Source organism: Chiloscyllium punctatum, chromosome 9 (assembly GCF_047496795.1).
Source record: "Chiloscyllium punctatum isolate Juve2018m chromosome 9, sChiPun1.3, whole genome shotgun sequence".
NCBI classification, from domain to species: domain Eukaryota; kingdom Metazoa; phylum Chordata; class Chondrichthyes; order Orectolobiformes; family Hemiscylliidae; genus Chiloscyllium; species Chiloscyllium punctatum.
In genome coordinates, this window is record NC_092747.1 from 6,267,092 (window position 1) to 6,279,689 (window position 12,598).

Here is a 12,598-nt window from a genome sequence, read left to right on the forward strand (position 1 = left end):
CACTCCTCGTCCTTCCCCGTAACCCTACAAAATACTAATCTTTTCTCTTCAGGTGTACTCCAATTCGCTCTTGAAAGCCTTGATTAAATCTGCCTCTACCACATGTTCAGATCCTAACCATCACTTGTAAAAAGAAATAAAACAAAATTTCCCTTATGTACTTATCACTTTACATCGGTGCCTGTGGTTCTGGCCTCTTACACAGAATGCTCATAATTTGTCAGGTTACCTCCCATCATTATGTGAACAAGGAGAATGACCAAGGAACATCACCATATGCATGTTCCCCTCCAAGCCACTTGCCATCCTGATTTGGAAATATTTCACTGTCACTGGATTAAGATCCTAGAATTCCCTCCCTAATGGCATTATGGGTCTACCTACAACACATGGACTGCACTTCCATTCAGTGAGTTTCATATTCCCTTTACCTCACACTGCAATAATTTTCACACATCAGTCTGTTCCTCCCGCTTGTGTTCCCTTGAGGTACATCAGTACCCTGTGACAAGCAAAGTAGTTCTCTCTCGTTCCAGGTGAAAGTGAGGACTGCAGATGCTGGAGATCAGAGTCAAGATTAGAGTGGTGCTGGAAAAGTACAGCAGATCAGGCAGCATCCCAGGAGCAGGAAAATCAAGGTTTCGGGCAAAAGCCCTTCATCAGGAAACACCAGTCCCAGTCCAAAATTAGCAACTGTTCACCGTGCCCTTGTTTCCTTTGCTCAGCCACATAGATTGAATCAACCTGTTGTGATTGGAGGGAAGTTGAGAGAAATTGTTTCTACCCAAGGGATGCTGGGAGTGGTATGGAACTAATAGCCTGAAAGGTTGGCAGAAATTGAGAGGCTTGTTAAAGATAAATGCTGAGAGATTGCCTCTACTGATTGGAAAATCTAAATCACAGATAGATTGTCTCGGGATATGGGCAGGATTGAAACTTTATTCCTAGAATCCTTATGAGGATTGGTCGGAATGTCTAGGCTTGTGTCCACTGAAGTTCAGAAGAGTAGGAGGCAACTTGATTGAGGCATGCACGATCATGATGGGTCTCTGCAAGTGGATATGGGAAGCGTGTATCCTATTGTGGGAGAGTTTAGAACTAAGAATCGCTGTTTTTTGAAAAAAAAGCATCGTCCATTTAAAAACAGAGATGGGAGAGATTTTCTCAGAGTCATTGTATCTTTGTAACTCTGCTTCCATCACCTTTTCAGAGAGAGTCCTCAAATATTTTTAAGGTGGAGATAGATCAATTCTTGATCAGCAGGGGAGTAGAGAAGTTGTCAAGGGTGGCTGGGAATATAGAGTAATCAGATCAGTCGTGCTCTTACTGGATGGTGGGGCAGGCTCAATGGGTCCAAGTGACCTGCTCCTACACCTAATTGATGTGTTGGTATGCAGTGAAGTTACTTCACTCGGAGGGTTGTGAATCTTTTAGAATTACCTACCCCAGAGGGTTGTGGATCCTACAATGCTGAATCTATTTAAGGCTGGAATAGACAGGTTTCTCAGAGAATCCAGGGATATAGAAGGCAGGGAGAAAGGTGCAGTTACAGCCTTGCTCGTTTTGAATAATGGAGCAAATTCAATGCATCATCAATGGGTGAGATACTAAATGAATAAGTCTCATCAGTATTTACTGTTGGAAAAAAAACATGAAAAGCTAGGGTATTTATGGAAATCAATAGAGATGTCTCGAAATCAGTTCATGTTCCAGGAGAGAAGGTGCTGAAGGCCTTAAAACTTATAAAGTTAGATAAATACCGGAATTGTGTGGGAAGCTAGGGAAGTAATTGCTGGGCCACTTGCTGAGATATTTGTGTCATCAGTAGCCATGAGTGAGGTGCCAGAAGACTAATGTGTTGTCATAGAGTCCTAGAGATGTACATTACGGAAACAGACCCTTCGGTCCAACCCATCCATGCCGACCAGATATCCCAACCCAATCTAGTCCCACCTGCCAGCACCCGGCCCATATCCCTCCAAACCCTTCCTATTCATATACCCATCTAAATGCCTCTCAAATGTTGCAATTGTACCAGCCTCCACCACTTCCTCTGGCAGCTCATTCCATACACGTACCACCTTTTGTGCGAAAAAGTTGCCCCTTAGGTCTCTCTTGCATCTTTCCCCCCTCACCCTAAACCTATGCCCTCTAGTTCTGGACTCCCCAACCCCAGGGAAAAGACTTAGCCTATTTATCCTATCCGTGCCCCTCATAATTTTGTAAACCTCTATAAGGTCACACCTCAGCCTCCGATGCTCCAGGGAAAACAGCCCCAGCCTGTTTAGCCTCTCCCTATAGCTCAGATCCTCCAACCCTGGCAACATCCTTGTAAATCTTTTCTGAGCCCTTTCAAGTTTCACAACATCTTTCTGATAGGAAGGAGACCAGAATTTCACACAATATTCCAACAGTGGCCTAACCAATGTCCTGTACAGCCGCAACATGACCTCCCAACTCCTGGACTCAATACTCTGACCAATAAAGGGAAGCATAACAAACTCCGCCTTCACTATCCTATCTACCTGCGACTCCACTTTCAAGGAGCTATGAACCTGCACTCCAAGGTCTCTTTGTTCAGCAACACTCCCAAGGACCTTACCATTAAGTGTATACGTCCTGCTAACATTTGCTTTCCCAAAATGCAACACCTCACATTTATCTGAATTAAACTCCATCTGCCACATCTCATTGGCCATCTGGTCAAGATCCTGTTGTAATCTGAGGTAACCCTCTTCGCTGTCCACTACACCTCCAATTTTGGTGTCATCTGCAAACTTACTAACTGTACCTCTTATGCTCGCATCCAAATCATTTATGTAAATGACAAAAAGTAGAGGGCCCAGCACCGATCCTTGTGGCACTCCACTGGTCACAGGCCTCCAATCTGAAAAACAACCCTCCACCACCACTGTCTGTCTTCTACCTTTGAGCCAGTTCTGTATCCAAATGGCTAGTTCTCCCTGTATTCCATGAGATCTAACCTTGCTAATCAGTCTCCCATTGGGAACCTTGTCGAACGCCTTACTGAAGTCCATTTAGATCACATCTACTGCTCTGCCCTCATCAATCTTCTTTGTTACTTCCTCAAAAAACTCAATCAAGTTTGTGAGACATGATTTCCCATGGACAAATCCATGTTGACTATCCCTAATCAGTCCTTGCCTTTCCAAATACATGTACGTCCTATCCCTCAGGATTCCCTCCAACAACTTGCCCACCACCGAAGGCAGGCTCACTGGTCTATAGTTCCCTGGCTTGTCCTTACCACCCTTCTTAAACAGTGGCTCCACGTTAGCCAACATCCAGTCTTCCAGCACCTCACCTGTGACTATCAATGATACAAATATCTCGGCAAGAGGCCCAGCAATCACTTCTCTAGCTTCCCACAGAGTTCTAGGGTACACCTGATCAGGTCCTGGGGATTTATCCACCTTTACCCATTTCAAGACATTATTTAAGAAAGGCTGTAAGGAAAAGCTGGGGAACTATTTACTGGGGAGCCTGATGTCAGTGGTGTGTACATTTTTGGACAGGATTTTGAGGGACAGGATTTACATGCATTTGGAAAGGCAGGGACTGATTAAGGATGATCAAGATATCTTTGTGCGTAGGAAGTCTCACTAACTTGATTGAGTTTTTCTGAAGAGGTGACAAAGAAGATATATGAAGGCAGAGTTGGGGGAGTTATCTAAATGGACTTCAGCAAAGCGTTTGAGAAGGTTCTGCATGGTAGACTGGTTGGTAAAGTTAGATCACATGGGATCCAGGGGGAGCTAACCAATTGGATCCAAAATTGGCTTGATGGTAGGAGACAGAGGGTGGTGATAGTTGTTTTTCAGACTGGAGACCTTGTCCACAAGGATTGGTGTTGCGTCCACTTCTCTGTCATTTTATATAAATATTTTGTTTAGTATCCATTTTATATAAATAGGTGTAAGATAGGAGCTATGGTTTGTAAGTTTGCAGATGACACTAAAATAAGTGGTGGAGTGAGCTCTAAAGAAGATTACCTCAGAGTACAACGGGATCTTGACGAGATGGGCCAATGGACTGAGAAGTGGCAAATGGAGTTTAATTGAGATGAGAGTGAAGTGTTCCATTCTGGGAAGACAAATCAGGGCAGGTTATGCTGTTAATGGTAGAGCCCTGGGGAGTGTTGTCGAGCAAAGGGACCCAGGGGTGCAGTTTATAGTTCCTTGAAAGTGGAGTTGCAGGTAGATAGGGTGGTGAAGGTGGCGTTTGGTACACTAGCCTTCATTGGTCAGAACATTGAATATGGGAATTGAGATGTCATATTACAACTGTACAGGACATTGGTAAGGCCACTTTTGGAATACTGCGTACAGTTCTTGTCTCCCTTCTATAGGACGGACGTTGTTAAACGTGAGAGGAATGCAGAAAAGATTTGAGGATGTTGCCAGCACTGGGAGGTTTGAGCTCTGAGGAGAGGCTGAATAGGTTGGGACGTAGTTCCCTGAAGTGTCGGAGGCTGAGGGGTGAACATTTTATAGAGGGTCATAAAATCATGAGGGGCACGGATAGGGTGAATAGCCAAGGACCTTTCCCAGGGTAGCAGGATCCAAAACTAGAAGGCATCAGTTTAAGGTGAGCGGGGAAAGATTTAAAAAGGGGCCTAAGGGATAACTTGTTCCACATAGAAGCTGGTACATGATTGGATAGAGCTGTCAGAGGAAATAGTGGAAGCTGGTACAATTGCAACATTAAAAATGTTGGTAGGTGTGTGAATAGGATGGGTTTAAGGGCATGTGGGCCAAATGCTGGTAAATGGTCAGATTGGGATATCTGTTTGGTGCAGGTGAGTTGGACCAAGGGGCCAGTTTCTGTGCTGTACAACTTTATGACTCTAATGTTTTGCATTCTGACATAGAAGTAGAAACCTTTATCACACTTCAAATAGAATTAAAGCACCATAACCCTCAGGGCTGTGAACCGAGAGCTGGAAAATGGGATTAGACTGGACAGCTCTCTGTCACCTGATACAGACACTGTCTGCTGACTGGCCTTGTTTGACTCTGTGGTTGTATGATGCACAAGTATTTTCATTAAAGTGAAAGCGGCGTTTGGTATACTTTCCTCTATTGGTCAGAGTATTGAGTACAGGAGTTGGGAGGTCATGTTACGGCTGTACAGGTTAGGTCACTTTTGGAATGTTGCATGTGATTCTGGTCTCCTTCCTATCGGAAAGATGTTGTGAAACTTGAAAGGGTTCAGAAAAGATTTACAAGGATGTTGCCAGGTTTAGAGGATTTGAGCTATAGAGAGAGGTTGAATAGGCTGGGGCTGTTTTTCCCTGGAGCGTCGGAGGCTGAGGGGGTGACCTTACGGAGGTTTATAAAATCATGAGAAACATGGATAGGATAAATAGGCACTCTTTCCTAGGGTGGGGGAGTCCAGAACTAGAGGGCATAGGTTTAGGGTGAGAGGGGAAAGGGGCAACTTTTTCACGCAGAAGGTGGTACGTGGATGGAATGAGCTGCCAGAAGATGTGGTGGAGGCTGGTACAATTGCAACATTTAAAAGGCATTTGGATGGGTATATGAATAGGAAGGGTTTGGAGGGATATGGACCGGGTACTGGCATGTGGGACTAGATTGCGTTGGGGAATCTGGTCCACGTGGATGAGTTGTGATGAAGGGTCTGTTTCTGTGTTGTACATCTGTATGACTCTTTGACTCACTTCCTGCTGTTTGGTTGTTCACTGTAGGATGGAAACCCTCATAAACATGTGTGAGGCATTTCTACAGGAGATTGAGACCTTTCCCAGGTAAGCAGTGCTGCAATTTGAGAACCTGAATTTCGTTTTTAATAAAAAATAAATGGGGAAGTAAAATGTTTGTCCCCACCCCACATGCTCTGTCTTGCTCAGTCACACTTGCCCCTTAGTCTTGTCCTGGCCTTTTTGACTAAATCCAATTTCAGTATGGAAGGGCAAAATGTGTTGGCGCAGGCATGGAGGGCCGAAGGGCCGGTTCCTGTGCTGCATTGTTCTTTGTTCTAAATATTTGGGACTAACGTCAAACTATTTTTTAATAATGATCCTGAGAAGCTGCTTGGAGTGTTTTGTGATGTTAAAGATGCTACCTAAGGCAAGCTGTTTTTCTAAAATGCAGGGTCCCTAATTTTGATTTGTTGCTTCTTGGACTGGATTTGATTTTACAGATTTCCCCACAGCTCTCCAGATGCCGCCTCCCCAGAAAACCCCTAGTCACATCAGTTTGTTTGAACAGTGCACTTTAATCATTTTGTTTTCCTCACCACCTCCAGGTACTTTGCGTCAGAACTGCACTATATACAGGGTAGCTTCATTGAGAAGCTGCTGGAGGTTATGCCGAGACTGGTCGCCTGCAAGCCCGCGGAGATGGTGAAGATCCTTCAGACCACCCTACGGCACAGCAGCTTCCTCCTGCTCACCCTCCCAGAGCAGGTTTGCATTCCTAGGCTTTAGGAATTTCCTTCCAGAGGGCTAGAATTAAAAGCAGCAACATTGTACTGAACCTATCATCGAATCTTGGTTTAGAGTACAACAGGCTGGTTATAGGGGCACAGAAGGAGTGTAGAATTTGTTGAGAGGGTGCCCGAACTGAGCTTGTAACTAGCAGGTGCGGATAAATATCCTGGGTCTCTCTCTTCTCAAGAAAAGGCAAGACTGAGGAAATGACCTATTGAGGCTTTCAAACTGTGAAAGGTAGAATAGATAAAATATCTTATTTCTAATTGAGGGAAGTAGCAAATCTGGAGCTGTGTGTATCAGCTACAGGATGCATTGCAACATCTCAACAAGGTTCCTCTAACAGCAACTTCCCAGTCCATGACCTCTGTGAAGGACAAGGGCAATAGATACATGGGGCATCATCTCCTCCAAGTTGCCCTCCAAGTCACTCACCATCCTGACTTGGAAGTATATTTGTCATTCCTCCAGTGCTCCTGGGTTAAAATCCTGGAATTCCCCTACTAATGGCATTATGGGTCTACCAGCAGCACACTGACTGCAGTGGTTCAAGAAGGCAGCTCATCCCCAACACCTTCTCAAGGGCAGCCGGTTCTGGTCTCGCCAGTGATGCCCATGAACGGATATTAAGAGAAATCCTTCTCCAAAATTCTGGATAAACATGTTCACCCAGAGAGTGGTGTGAATGTGGAACTTTGTCATGGGGAGTGGTTGAAATGAGTTGTATCAACGCACTCAAGAAGCTGGTTAGATACTCAGTGAAATTAGGGTTAGAAGGAGTAAGAACAGAAATGGCTGGAGAAACTCAGTAGCTCTGGCAGCATCTGTGGAGAGAAAGCAGTTTTGAGATCAGTATGACTTTCTTTCAGTACTCTACAATTCTTCATTTTGAGGATTAGGATGTGCTGATAGGAGTGAGTTTGAGTGGAGATAAACTCTAGGGTGGGATGGTTGGACCAAATCGCCTATTTCTGTGCTGGCTGGTGTGGCTATCCTAGACCACCCTTGGATAGATGTCTTCCTCGCCTTTATAGTTAAGAGTCAACTACACTGCTATGTTCTGGAGCCAGACCAGGAAAGGACAAAGGATTTTTTCCCCTAAAGAACATTAATGAAGCAGATGGGTTTTTACAAGAATTAATGATAGTTGTCACGGTCACTATCATTAAGATGAGATTTCTTTTCCAGAATTGGATTTAAAGTTCTCCACCTGCTTTGGTGGGATTTGAGTCCGTGTTGGGAGTGCATTAGCCTGGGGCTCTGGATTACTTGTCCAATTGGATTGCCGTGGCACCACAAGTTTCACCAACAAATAGCCAATATTACATTTTCCCCCTAATTTTCTTGGGGTGTGTAGACCTCCAACCGTGCATGGCATCAACTTCCAATGTGTAATACACTGGCCAGCAAGCGCGGGACCTCTGTGTGGCCACGCAGCTTGGCTGGAATATTGATTCTACAGAACTAAAAAGAAAATTAAGGTGAGCAGTCAGGATGAGCCATAGCACTTCAGACACAATATGTTTGTGGCAGGCTATTGCCCCAAGACTGCTCTCCAGGACTCTGCATAGAAGCTGCAGAACACGAGTGTTACATTCTAGGATATCCTCCCTTTAGAAAAGGGAAGGCTAAAGGCTTGCCAGTTGGTATTTACTCTGGTATTATAAACTTCATTGTCTAGCTCTGAGTAATCCATACTCAGTAAGTGTCACGTCAGTTTGCAGGATAACCGTGATCAGGTGGTGATGGTTGTTCAGCTCAGCAGACAAGGTCAGTATTGCATAGGCTGGCACTGTTGTGCAGTGCGTACGGAGTGCTGCACGGTCAGCAGTGTGGTCCGCTAGGTGTGATTGATATAGGGAGATGATGAATGTAGTCTTGCAGCCATGAGCTGCTACTCTGGACGGGAGAGATCAAATGGGACAGGGAATACACCTGCTTCCAGTACTGGACTAACCCTTTTTGTTCTGTAGGTTCAGCGAGCCTCGGCGACCATCATTGAGCCGACAGGAGAGTCTGACAACCCTCTGAGGTTCACCTCTGGCCTGGTGGTAGCGCTGGATGTTGATGCCACTTTAGAGCATGTACAGGATCCCCAGAACACTGTCAAGGTGCAGGTATGTGGCCAGAAACCAATGAGACATCCACTGCACATATTAGCAGTAGTTCACTTTATCTCCGTGGAATTCTCAACCCGAGAGGACAGTGGATGCTCAGTTGCTGAGAACATAGGGGACTGAAGTCAGTAAATGTCTGGATACTGAGGGAATTAAGGATTATGGTTGTTTTCACATTTTCAGTGGACACTCATCCGCTTTTTATAGGAGAGAGTTCCAGGCACTCACTCCCCTTAATATGAGGAAGTGCTTCCTGTCATCTGACAGATGCTTGAATTATCTCTCTTTGTAATGTTCTCCACTTGCCCAGAAATCTATCGATCTTTGTCTTGAACATATTCAGCAACTGAACCTTTTCAACCCTTGAGGGTAGAGAATTCCAAAGATTCTCCATCCTCTTGTGTGAAGAAATTCCTCCTCCTCTCAGTCCAAAATGGCCTACCCTTTATTCTGATAGTTTGTCCCCTGGTTTTAGACTCACCTGTCAAGTCAAACATCCCAGCAATATCTACCCGATCTCACGCTGTAAGAACATCTGAAAGTTTTGTAGAGATTGTACCTCAGTCTTCAAAACTCTAGGAAATACAGGTCCAATTTCTTCAGTCCCTCCTCATTGAGATTTATTTTCCCTTTTGAAAAATTCTGTTGCATTTGTTTCCACTGATCTCTCAGGCAGCACATTCCAGATCGCAAAAGTTTACTCTGTCAAAAAACAGATCATCCCCAAAACAATGTGAAAGTGAGGGTTGTAGATGCTGGAGATTAGAGTCAAGATTAGAGTGGTGCTGGAAAAGCACAGCAGGTCAGGCAGCATCGGAGGAGCAGGAAAATCAACGTCGATTTTCCTTCTCCTCCGATGCTGTCTGACCTGCTGTGCTTTTCCAGCACCACTCTAATCTTGACTCATCCCCAAAACAAGTTTGTTTTTCAGTCAATTTCAATCTCTTAAGGTATACTACAATTTTTCCATCTCTTCATGAGCAGAGCAGGTGCAAGCACCAAGTCCGTCGGCAGCTCTATTACAAACAAGGAACCGGGGCAGCTATGTAACTGAAGTTGTCTTTGGTGTCACCTGCAGATCATGTATCCAGATGGGCAGGCACACATAATCCACCCTAAACCGGCTGATTTTCGCAACCCTGGGCCCGGAAGACACAGATTGATTACACAAGTCTATCTCTCTCACACGGCCTGGACAGGTAAACCTGTTTACTACAACATAAACCTAAGTGTAGCATAATGCCTTTACCATAGAGAAAATACAGTCTTTCGCAGAATCTTAGGTATACTGGCACCAGAGTAAATGTTTAAGGGGAGCTACAAGGATGATAGCAGAACTAGAGATTATATCTGTTAAAAACAGAACAAGCTAGGGTTTTACTCCACACAAGAGAAGGCTGAATGTTGATGTTTATTCTTTCTTGGGATGTGGGCATCACTGGCAAAACTAATGTTTGTTGACTGTCCCTAATTAACCTTGAACTGAACAACTTGTTTGGCAATTTCATATCACTTGTAGATCACTGTTCATTCAGTATCGCTGAATTAAAATCCTGGAATTCTCTCCCCCATGGAATTGTGGGTCTACCTACCGCACATGGACTGCATGTTTAAGAAGGCACCCCCACCTTCTCAAGGGGCATCTAGGGATGGACAATAAATGCTGGCCAAACCAGCAGCTCCCTCACACCATGAATGAATATAGTCATAGAGATGTACAGCATGGAAACAGACCCTTCGGTTCAACTCGTCCATGCCAACCAGATATCCCAACTTAATCTAGTCCCATTTGCCAGCATTTGACCCATGTCCCTCTAAACCCTTCCTTTTCATATACCCATCCAGATGCCTTTTAAATGTTGTAATTGTACCAGCCTCTACCACTTCCTCTGGCAGCTCATTCCATACACACACCACCCTCTGTGTGGAAAAGTTGTCCCTTAAGTCCCTGTTAAATCTTTTCCCTCTCACCTTAAACCTATGCCCTCTAGTTCTGGACTCCTTCACCCCAGAGAATTCAGTAGAGTGAATTAGATAAGGGTAGAAGGAGGCTGTGTGATATGTTGCCACCAGCAGAGACCTGTTTTAACTGAATGGCCTGTTTCGGTGCTGTTCATCTGATGTTAAAGAATGGGCACTGAGCCAAAGTCAGAAATGTGAGGTGGGAGCGACTGGAAGCTTAGTTACACTTTTAAAAAATTCTCTCTTGTGGAGCGTGGGCATTGCTGGTTGGCTCCGATGAGGGTGACCACGATATTGTCATCAGTTGTGATAAAAGCCCCTCTGGTTCACTAGTGATTTCAAGGAAGGAAGTCTGCCTTCCTTCTGTCGTCTGGCTGACATGTGACTTCAGACCCACAGCAAAGTGGGCACCTCTTCACTGCCCTCCAAAATGGCTCAGTTCCGTGGTAGCAATGCCTACATCCGATGAAAGAATAAGAAAAGCTCTGAAGATGCTATGACCAGCAGTGGGATGGTGTGGAGGAGGGGTTGGTGCAGAAGGTGCCAGGATTAGACAAAACAAAACTTTAGAGGTTACATTTTTTGGGTTTTATATTCCTTTATGGGACCTGAGCATCATTGAAAAGGGCCAGCATTTATTACCCATTCTGAACTACCCTTCTTTCAAATGGGCAGGATCTTACCTGGTTCCTGTGATTAACTCCAGACACATACACTGTAAGCTCCTAAGAAGAGATTTGAAGATTTTGCACCCGATGTCATTTGGTCCTCTGCTATTTTTCTCAGTCATTGACCTCCTTTCCCAAAGCACTGACCCTCTGCTGAAATTTATTTCCACCCACTGTTCATATCATTCAAACAGTGATATTGATATAGTTCACCCAAAATGTCCAATGTTCTCTCTGGTCCCCTGTGCTGAAGATGGTCTTTGAAGCCCTAGTAGGTTGACCCGGTGGAGATGGTGCTCCCCTCGAAGCCCAAGCTGTGTGTGTTTACATCTCTTAATGCCCTTGATGATAACTTGTGCTTGTAAAATGGTCCAAGACCCTTCGAGGAAACATTATCAAACAATTTGACAGATCAAATATGTGAAACTCTGCAGATAATTTAACAAAGATCTTTGGACGCTGGAATTCTGATAGGAAATCCAAACTTGCTGGAGAAATTCAGCAGGTCTGGCAGCATCTGTGGAACGCTTTGAGTATAGATAAATTTTTATTAAGCAAGATAGCAGGCGCCATGGTGTCGGTGGTTAGCACTGCTGCCTCACAGCGCCAGGGACCCAGGTTCACTTCTACCCTCAGATAATGGTTTGTGTGGAGCTTGCACATTTGCCCCATGTCTGCCTGGATTTCCTCCGGGTGCTCCGGTTTCCCCCTACAATCCAAAGATGCGCAGATTAGATGGATTGACTGTGCTAAATTGCCCATAATGTTCAGGGATGTATAGGTTAGGTGTATTAGTCAGGTGAAGTGTAGAGTAATTAGGGTAGGGGATCGGATCTGGATGGGTCACTTCGGAGGGTTGGTGTGGACTTGTTGGGTCAAATGGCCTGTTTCCACACTGTAGGGATTCTATGAAAAAAACATTGAAATGTTATTCTTTTACAAGGAGGTTGCCAGGGTTGGAGGAATTGAGCTATAGGGAGAGGTTGAATAGGCTGGGGCTGTTTTCCCTGGAGCGTCGGAGGCTGATGGGTGACCTTATAGAGGTTTATAAAATCAGGAGGGGCATTAATAGAACAAATAGACAGTCTTTTCCCTGGGATGGGGAGTCTAAAACTAGAAGATATAGGTTTAGGATGCGAGGGGAAAACATTTAAAAGGAACCTAAGGGAAAACTTTATCGCACAGAGGGTGGTACGTGTGTAGAATGAGCTGCCAGAGGAAGTAGTGGAGGCTGGTACGATCCATCATTTAAAAGGCATCTGGGCGGGTATATGAATAGGAAGGTTTAGAGGGATATGGGCTGGTAAATGGGACTAGACTAGGTTAGGATATCAGGTCGGCATAGATGAGTTGAACCGAAAGCTCTGTTTCCGTGCTGT

General features: G+C 44.8%; 2 protein-coding genes across 2 annotated transcripts in view; one reads left to right on the forward strand and one right to left on the reverse strand.

Moving 5' to 3' along the window:
* Positions 1-12,598, forward strand: part of ints4 (integrator complex subunit 4) — a 64,077-nt gene that overhangs the window by 42,314 nt on the left and 9,165 nt on the right. Inside the window, exons 19-22 of the mRNA XM_072576788.1 lie at positions 5,729-5,788; positions 6,289-6,448; positions 8,446-8,589; positions 9,668-9,788. Coding sequence (XP_072432889.1) covers positions 5,729-5,788; positions 6,289-6,448; positions 8,446-8,589; positions 9,668-9,788 — 485 coding nt within the window. The remainder of the gene's footprint in view (positions 1-5,728; positions 5,789-6,288; positions 6,449-8,445; positions 8,590-9,667; positions 9,789-12,598) is intronic.
* LOC140481110 (transmembrane protein 164-like) overlaps positions 11,765-12,598 on the reverse strand; it is a 496,588-nt gene continuing 495,754 nt past the window's right edge. The window contains exon 6 of the mRNA XM_072576790.1: positions 11,765-11,928. Coding sequence (XP_072432891.1) covers positions 11,818-11,928 — 111 coding nt within the window. The 3' untranslated portion in view covers positions 11,765-11,817. The remainder of the gene's footprint in view (positions 11,929-12,598) is intronic.